Source organism: Orycteropus afer, unplaced genomic scaffold (assembly GCF_000298275.1).
Source record: "Orycteropus afer afer isolate SDZICR_OR568_19922 unplaced genomic scaffold, OryAfe1.0 scaffold00627, whole genome shotgun sequence".
Taxonomy (NCBI): Eukaryota; Metazoa; Chordata; class Mammalia; order Tubulidentata; family Orycteropodidae; genus Orycteropus; species Orycteropus afer.
Genome location: NW_006922214.1, coordinates 789,149 through 798,907, shown reverse-complemented (window position 1 = coordinate 798,907; position 9,759 = coordinate 789,149). Strand labels below are relative to the sequence as shown.

Sequence of the window (9,759 nt, the reverse complement as noted above, 5' to 3'; positions counted from 1 at the left end):
TAAATTATTTTAAATCTTGGATGTTAATTCTCTGTCTATTCATAACAAACCATGATTCTTCTCAGTTTGTTATACTGTGGTGGCTTGCATGTTGCTGTAAGGCTGGAAGCTGTGCTGCTGGTATTTCAAATACTAGCAGGGTCACCCATGGTGGATAGGTTTTATCGGAGCTTCTAGACTAAGACAGACTATGAAAAAGGGTAGGGCCATCCACTTCTGAAAAAATTGACCACTGAAAACCTTATGAATAGCAGTGAATAGATTTGACACATTGAACACCGACAACTGAAGACCAGATGAGTTGTGGGATGACATCAAGAACATTGTATATGAAGAAAGTAAAAGGTCATTTAAAAAGACAGGAAAGGAAGAAAAGACCAAAATGGATGTCAAAAGAGACTCTGAAACTTTTTCTTGAATATAGAGTAGCTAGAGTGAATGGAAGAAATGATGAAATAAAGCTAAACGAACGATTTCAAAGAGTGGCTCAAGAAGTCAAAAGTAAAGTATTATAATGAAATGTGCAAAGGCCTGGAGTTAAAAAACCAAAAGGGAGGAACATATTCAGCATTTCTCACCCTGAAAGAACTGAGGAAACAATTCAAGCCTAAAATTGCATTATTGAAGGATTCCAAAGGCAAAATATTGAATGATGCAGGAAGCATCAAAAGAAGATGGAAAGAATACAAGGATTCACTGTACCAAAAAGATTTTGTGGACATTCAGACATTTCAGGAGGTAGCATATAATCAAGAACCAATGGTATTGAAAGAAGTTCAAGCTGCACTGAAGGAATTGGTGAAAAACAGGGCTCCAGGAATTGACGGAATACCCATTGAAATGTTTCAATAAATGGATGCAGCACTGGAAACACTACCTGGTTCATGCCAAGAAATTTGGAAGACAACTAACTACCTGGCCTACCGACTAGAAGAGATCGATATTTGTGTCCATTCCAAAGAAAGGTGATCCAACAGAATTTGGAAATTATCAAACAATATCAATTAATAATCACATGCAAGTAAAATTTTGCTGAAGATAATTGAAAAATGAAGATAATAGATTGATGGAGAATTACCAGATATTTAAGCTGGATTCAGAAGAGGACATGGAATGAGGGATATTATTGCTTATGTCAGATGGATCTTGCTGAAAGCATGATGTTTACCACCTGTGTTTTATTGACTATTAAAAGGCATTCAACTGTGGAAAGTAACAAATTATGGATAACATTGAGAAGAATGGGAGAAGAGTGTTCATGAGGAAACTGTAGACCAAGAAAGAGTCTGTTGTTCAAACAGAATAAGGGGATACTGCATGGTTTAAAATCAGGAATAGTGTGTGTCGAGGTTGTATTCTTTCATACTTACTCATTGTGTATGCTGAGGAAATAATCTGAGAAGCTGCACTATATAAAGAAGAACGCTGCATTAAATTGGAGGAAGATTCATTAACAACCTGCAATATGTAGATGATACAACCTTGCTTGCTGAAAGTGAAGAGGACTTGAAGTACTTACTGATAAAGACTACAGTCTGCAGTATGGAATACATCTCAACATAAAGAAAACAAAAATCCTCACAACTGGACCAATAAGCAACATCACAATAAATGGAGAAAAGACTGAAGTTGTCAGGGTTTTCATTTTACTAGAATATACCATCAACATCCATGAAACAGCAGTCAAGAAATCAGATGTCATATTGCAGTAGGCAAATCTGTGGCAAAAGACTTTTTTTTGTGGAAACAGACAAGCCAATTCTAAAATTTGTATAGAAAGTCAACAACTAGAATAGCCAAAACAGTTTTGAAGACAAAGTCTTGATTTCAAGACTTAAAAAGCCATAACAATTTAGACATTGTCATGTGGTAGAAGGAAGATAGGTCAATGGAACGGAATAGAACTTACAGAAATAGATCCACATACATATGGTCAATTGATTTTTCACAAAGTTACAAAGGCAATTGAATAAAGAATAATATTTTTAGAAAACTGCTGCAACAAATTGATCTCCAAATGCACACAATTAAAAAAAAAAAGAGAAAAACCCTCTATCCGTACTTTAAACTCTATAAAAATTAACTCAAAATGGATCATAGACTTAAATGTAGCATCTAAAACTAACCAAGTTTAGGAGACAGATATTTGTGGTTTGGGGTTAGGCAAAGGTTTCTTAGATATGATACCAAAAGCGTAATCTGTAAAACAAAAAACTGAAAAATTACACTTCGAAGAAAATGTTATGAACTTCTGCTTTTGGAAGACACTTTTAAGAGAATGAAAAGAAAAGCTGTAGACTGGGGGAAAATACTTGCAAATGACATATCTAATAAAGGACTTGTACCCAAAAAATATGAGGAACTCTCAAAATGCAATAATAATAAACCTAATATTAAAATAGGCAAATGTTCTGAACAGATACTTCACCAAAGAAGATATACAGATGGCAAATAAGCACTTGATGCTCAACATTATTAGCCAGTACGGAAATGCAAATTAAAACCATAAACTTCTACACTCCTATTAGAGATCTAAAATTTAAAACAAAACAAACCGTATAATACCAAGTTCCAATCAGGATGCGAAACAATCATAATTTTCTTAAATTGCCATTGGAATGTAAAGTGGTACAGCCACTTTGTAAAACAGTTTGTTAGTTTTTTTTATAAAGTTACACTTAGCATAAGACTAGCAATTCTACTTTTTGATTATTACCCAAGTGGAATAAAAATTTATGTTAACACAAAAGCTCATATACATATATTTATAGTGCCTTTATTTGTAATGAAAAATTGGAAGAGTTTAGACTTTTGGGTTCCTTGGAGATGCAAGACCAATGCTTCAAAGAGAGTTCTAGAGCTGGAGCTAAGGGCCACAGTATAAGAAGTTAGCCTTGAGACAGGAAGATGGGGAGCATAATGAATATGAGGTAACCAGTTGCCATCCAGTCGATTCCAACTCATGGTAACCCCATGTGTTATAAAGCAAAAGGTGCTCTGTGGGCTTTTCGTGAAAGTAAATTGCCAGGCCTTTCATTTGAAGCACCTCTGGGCAGGTTTGAACTACCAATCTTTCAGTTAGTAGCCCAGCATTTAACTATTTGCACCACCCAAAAACCAAACTCACTGCCATAGAGTCAATTCCGACTCATAGCGACCCCCTTTGGGTTTCTGAGGCAGCAAACCTTTACGGAAGTAGATTGCCCAGTCTTCCTTTTGTGGGGTGGCTGGTGGGTTTGAACTGCCAACCTTTTGGTTAGCAGTCAAATGCCTTAGGCACTATGCTACCAGAGCTCCTTCCCACTGCCCAGTTCCTGCTTAAACTGAGGTAGAGAAAAAGAAAGTATTCAGACAGCTCTTAACAGTGTGTACCTTGAACTGTACAGAAGGTGGTTATGTGGAAGTTAGTCTCATGTGTTTAGAGTGAGGGAAGGTTTGAGAGCAGAACTGTCTGGAAACAGTATAGTGCAGCTGATTTAAGAAACTCTTTTAGGTGTCAATGAGCAGTACTGAGGACCAACTGAAGTTAAATATAGAATTTGAATTAGACCCAGTGTACATGGTTTGTTGACCTCTGACTTTGTATAGCCATATTCCACATTCCCAATCAGAAGAAAAGATTTATTCCTTGAGTGGACTTGGCATGTTAGAAGGTTAAAGAGGTGTGGAGTTATTTCTAGGGTATATTAGAGAGGATCTTTTAAGTGGTTGAACCATGAAGTTCATGTCATGTTGGGGACTTGTTAAGGTATTTTGGTAAATTACCATAACCTTTGACTTTGCCTTAATACTGTTTGTCATTTTCTCATTTCTCAGAAGTGCCCTTGAAAAGTTCTTCTCTAAGAAGATAAAGAAGGTAGTGGAAACAAGCCTCCTGAGCTTTTCTGGCCTTAAATGGCTACAGAATCAAGAAAGCCATCAGCCCCATCCCCACCTGACCAGGCTCCTGAAGAGGACCTTGTAATCGTCAAGGTAGAGGAAGATCACGTTTGGGACCAAGAATCTAATCTGCATGATAATAACCCTCCTGGCCATGAACTATTCCGTGTACGCTTCAGGCAGTTATGCTACCAGGAGACACTAGGACCCCGAGAAGCTCTGATCCAACTCCGGGCACTTTGCCATCAGTGGCTAAGGCCAGATTTGAACACCAAGGAGCAGATCCTGGAGCTGCTGGTGCTGGAACAGTTCTTGACCATCCTGCCCGAGGAGCTCCAGACTCTAGTTAAGGAACATCGCCTAGAGAGCGGAGAGGAGGTGGTGACCCTATTGGAGGATTTGGAAAGGCAGATAGATATACTAGGACGACCAGTAAGTGGAAAGAGGTGTGCATGCTGCAACTGTGAGAGTCCTGGAAGCTGAGTGGAGGGGCAGTGGCATCACAGTGGGAGAATAAATGCTGAGCACTGTTTTCTGTTGGGTGAGGATAAAACTAGTCAGTTAAAATATGGTATGACTTGTATTTTTAGAGTGTTTTGTTTTTTGAGGGGGACAGCATGGTTAAAGGATATAAATGCATTTTTTTATCCTTACAACTTCCTTACAAATGTATTATTCCCATTTGCCAGATGGAACACTGATGCTTGGGAGCGTAAATTACTTTCTCAGGGACATCTAAATTGTGAAAGATAGATGGGAGACCAAAACTTGAGTTTCTTAGTTCCTTATTAAAATATTTTTTCCACTGAGCAGTACTAATTTAAGTTTTTATCTGTCATTCTCTCTGCTTTGGGAACACAAAATACTGGTGTTTGTGTATTTTCCATGCAGTAGGACGGGCATCAGCAGAAATCTTTTCTTTTATCATTGAGAAAAAATAATTCCTTTTTGTTCTACTCTTCATGTCAGTATACCTTACTTCTCCTAGAAAGTAAATGAGATTCTGCTTCTTCCTTTTTTCCAACACGTATCCCTATAGATGTACTCTTGGTCCTCTTACACTGTTCACTGTACCTCAAAGGGATATCTTTATAATCCAGCTGTCCCATTGTTTCCAGGTCCTGACTCGTGCACATGGACATAGGGTGCTCTGGGAGGACGTGGTGCATTCTGAATCTGCACCAGAGCCTCCAAGTACTCAGCTCCAACCTGTGGCAACCCAACACAAAGCTCCAGTCCCCCAAGGGCCCCAAGAGAGAGGTAAGGAACCAGATTTCATTTGCGACAAGAGGGAGAAGTACAAAGGAAGGAAGGAAGGTACATTTGGAATGCCTGTCTAGTTCTAGAGAACAAGGAACTAGAATTAGTGTTCATTCATCCAGGTGAGTCTCAAAATACAGGTTTACATATTTATACAGGTACCAAATATAGACTACCAGTCCCACTGGTAAATTAAAGAATAGGGGAATTTTTAATGTATTCACACATTTCTATTACTCCATATACATACAACATAGGCTTTTTTGAGGTTTTGCTAGTGTCATCATATAACATCTGTAAACATCTCAGTATGGGCATTCTCGATAAATTCATAGCATTTAGAAACTGTAACATTGATAAAATATTACTACCTAGTCCATAGTTCATACTCATTTTTGCCAGTTGTCCCAGTGTTCTTTGTGGTCCATAGTCCATTCCAGAATCACAAATTGCAACATTGTCATGTCTCTTTGGTGTCTTTTCTATTGAAATTCTTTATCTTTCATGATCTGGAACAATAAATTATTTCATAGAGTGGCCCTCGATTTGGGTTTGCCTCCTATTTCTTCTTGTTTAGATTTAGGTTGTACATATTTGGCAGGAGCACCCCAGAAGTAATGTTGTGTCCTCAGGAACACAATAGGAGTTTATCCTGTTATTAGTGATGTTAACTTTGATGACTTGGTTAAAGTTATTCTTGCTAGATGAGTCCTTATAAAGTTACTATTTTTCTTTTATATTTAACAAGTTATTAGTGGAGAGATACTCTTCAGTATCTATTGTTGTTGTTATGTGCCATCGAGTCGGCCCCGACTCATAGCAAACCCACCTTGGGTTGCCAAGGCAGTGTCACTACGGAAGTAGATTACCCAGTCTTCCTTCCAAGGAGTGGCTGGTGGGTTTGAACCGCCAGCCTTCTGGTTAGCAGTCAGTACTGCTCCTTATCAAACATTTGTTGCTTGAAGCACTAGTTTTAGCATTCATTGATGCTGCTTGATTGAACTAGTGATTAAGATGGTTAGAAAATGGTCATCATTCCTTCTATGTTTATTAGGTTTTTTTCATTGTAAGGGAGTCCCTTCTCCCCATTCTCTTATTTTTTTATTTTGGACTCATTATTTAAAATTTTATTGTATAAATTTTCTGTTATTCTATTCATTGTGATACTTACATTGTTTTAGATTTTGCTGGAGGAAGGCCCTCAGTTTGTCTCTTATATCCTTTTGACATGGCCCCATCATTTTTATAATTTCCTTACTTTCTTACAGAAAAGATGTTCCAGTTTCATTTTGTATTTTTTTATTTATGCAGTTTATAGTAGTTCATTCTTTGCAAATGGATTTTTAATTTTTCTGAAAAGAAGCATAGAATCATTTTCAGTTGATATTATATTTCTTGTTTAAAGTCCTGAAGCTTATTGACTAAAACACAATAAATAGTCTATGTTGATTTTGGTAATAAGCTGCCTGGTAAGTGTAAAAAAACAAAACCCACTGCCATCAAGTTGATTCCAATTCATAGCAGGCCTATAAGACAAAGTAGAACTGCTCTGTGGGGTTTTGAAGGCTGTAAATCTTTATAAAAGCAGAGTGCCTCATCTTTCTCCTGTAGAGAGGCTAGTGGGTTCAAACCACTGACCTTTTGGTTAGCAGCCAAATGATTTAACCACTAAGCCACCAGAGCACCTTCCTATACCTACTAATGTATAGAAAGTAGATATTGGCAGCTAAAGTAGACATTTCAGAAAGGTAATAGAGTTAATAGAAATAGATTGGTTCTCATGTTCCATTTGCCAAGAGATAACCGAAAGAAAAACTATACACAAGTACAAGTATAGATAAAGCTTTGGTGTTAGTGAAGAAATTGGAAAGGAATTCCTATTAGGAGACTAGTACATTTTTCTGTTTTTGACACTTAACTTGAGAATGAGTAGGACATAAGTGCACGTGTTTTGTGGACAACCATAGGCACAGAGCCCAAGATGTTAGCACTTCATACACAAAATTTCTGGTATGCATAGCTACTAAAATACTAACAGTTTTGGAATGAGTTGGTGCTGGCTTCCATAGACACAGGATAGGGTTGGTCTCATTTGTAGTTTCTTTAACAGCCACGTCTACTTCTCGGAGTCCTACCCCTTCCCATAAAGGAAGCTCTGGAGACCAGGAGATGGCAACTGCACTTCTCACAGCAGGGTTCCAGGTGAGTTGTGTTCTTTCTCACTGAAACCTCATAGCCGTTTGGCAATGTTTGTCTGCCCCATGTCTAGACTGTCCATAGGAGAACTCATCCAAGAACTCGCCCCAAATTCTTTTGCATAAAGACAGATTGAACCTTGATTTTCCAATAAATCTGGTAGATTTCATCCTCTTTCCAGCCACTCATTCCTTTACATTGTGTGTTTCCTCCTCTTCAGTCTTCTCCTACCACCAGTGGATCTCTCTGACACTCTAGGTCTGTGGACAATTCTACTCTCCAAATGGGAATCTTGTTTTGTTTCAGACTTTGGAGAAGATTGAAGACATGGCTGTATCTCTTATCCGAGAAGAGTGGCTTCTTGATCCATCACAGAGGGATCTATGTAGAGATGACAAGCCAGAAAATTACAGAAACATGTTCTCCCTGGGTAAGGAGAGTTCTGGTGATTATTATCAGAGTTGTTGGTTTATATGTTTAATTTTTTATGTATATGGTAGCTGTGGACTTTCTGAAAGACTTGGATGAGTTTAAACTCAAGATCCAACAAAGGAATATAATGTTGAATGTTCTTTAGATCTAAAATGAAAGTTTTTTGTTCTCCAGTCTAGGGCTTACCTTACAGCTTGTGAGTGGGTAGTGGTCTGTTTGCCAGTTAGAAATTGACATGTCTCTAGATCTTTAGTATTACCGTATTTCTTCCCACTCTCCAACTTCTGCCTCTCCTCAGGTGATCCCTTTTCTATCTCATTCTCCTTTGAGTGGGCATGTTTTCTCATGGCACCTCTTCCCTGCTTTTCCTTTGGCACTTCTGCTTGATGTCTTCACCCTTGCAAGTTTGGAGACATATATAAGCTTAATGTTTACTTTATGTATATTCTTTTTACTTTGTCTTTGATTTCTTTCTCCCATCAGAGAATAGGAAGTAGCATTGACAAGTTATTTATTACATTTTTATTTCAGGTGGTGAGACCAGGAATGAGAACAGGGATTTAACTTCGAAACAGGTAATATCTGCTGGAATCCAACCACATGGAGAGACAGCTGCCAAATGCAACGGGGATGTTATCGGGGGTCTTGAGCGTGGAGAAGCCCAAGGCCTTCTGGGCAGATTAGAAAGGCAGCGGGGAAATCCCACACAAGAGAGACGACATAAATGCGATGAATGTGGGAAGAGCTTTGCTCAGAGCTCAGGCCTTGTTCGGCATTGGAGAATCCACACTGGGGAGAAACCCTATCAGTGTAACGTGTGCGGTAAAGCCTTCAGTTACAGGTCAGCCCTTCTTTCCCATCAGGATATCCACAACAAAGTAAAACGCTATCACTGTAAAGAGTGTGGCAAAGCCTTCAGTCAGAACACAGGCCTGATCCTGCATCAGAGAATCCATACTGGGGAGAAGCCGTATCAGTGCAATCAGTGTGGGAAGGCTTTCAGCCAGAGTGCGGGCCTTATTCTGCACCAGAGAATCCACAGTGGGGAGAGACCCTATGAATGTAATGAGTGTGGGAAAGCTTTCAGCCATAGCTCACACCTCATTGGACATCAGAGAATCCACACTGGGGAGAAGCCCTATGAGTGTGATGAGTGTGGGAAAACCTTCAGGCGGAGTTCACACCTTATTGGCCATCAGAGGAGCCACACAGGGGAGAAGCCCTACAAATGCAATGAGTGTGGGAGGGCCTTCAGTCAGAAGTCAGGCCTTATTGAACATCAGAGAATCCACACTGGAGAAAGACCCTATAAATGTAAAGAATGTGGGAAAGCTTTCAATGGGAACACTGGCCTCATTCAACATCTGAGAATCCACACAGGGGAGAAACCCTATCAATGTAATGAGTGCGGGAAAGCCTTTATTCAAAGGTCAAGTCTCATTAGACATCAGAGAATCCACAGTGGAGAAAAATCTGAATCCATAGGAGTTTAGTAAAAGCTTCAGTCATAGTGTGAACATTTTTTAGCACTAGAGACACCACACACTGGTGATAGGTGTTTCTGTATAATAAAAAGGCAGAACGTTTGTCCCATTCCAACTTTAATGTCAGGATCAATACTGGGGGCAAGTTTAGAATAACTCTTCAGTAGTTTGGGCCCAGTGCCTTGATGCAGATTGATTAGCTTAACTGTGTTGAGAGGTGTCTGATGGAGTGAAGCTCCCAATGACCTAATACATCCTTTATAAACTTAAGATACCATTTGTTGCTTGCCATGTCTTTTGGGTGAGTAGCTACAGGTTTGGGAGAGGCTATTCCTCCTAGTTCCTCTGCTTCTTCCCATCCTTTGTGATTCCCTTCTCCCATTTATTCCCCTGAAGGTGCCCTTGTACCCCTAATCTGATCTAAGAGGCTACTCTAGAGTTCTAATCAACCTTTGTGTGAGACTTACATTTGTATTTAGCTTTTTAAGATCCTAGTTATAGGGAAATT

At 39.0% G+C, this 9,759-nt stretch overlaps 1 protein-coding gene across 1 annotated transcript; it reads left to right on the top strand.

Moving 5' to 3' along the window:
* Positions 1 to 3,894: 3,894 nt before the first annotated feature.
* On the top strand, positions 3,895 to 9,260 carry ZKSCAN8 (zinc finger with KRAB and SCAN domains 8). The gene is made up of 5 exons (XM_007956500.2): positions 3,895 to 4,311; positions 4,998 to 5,139; positions 7,250 to 7,341; positions 7,642 to 7,765; positions 8,299 to 9,260. Exons 1-5 carry the CDS (start codon positions 3,895 to 3,897, stop codon positions 9,258 to 9,260), a joined length of 1,737 nt encoding a protein of 578 aa, XP_007954691.1.
* The last annotated feature ends 499 nt before the right edge of the window (positions 9,261 to 9,759 follow it).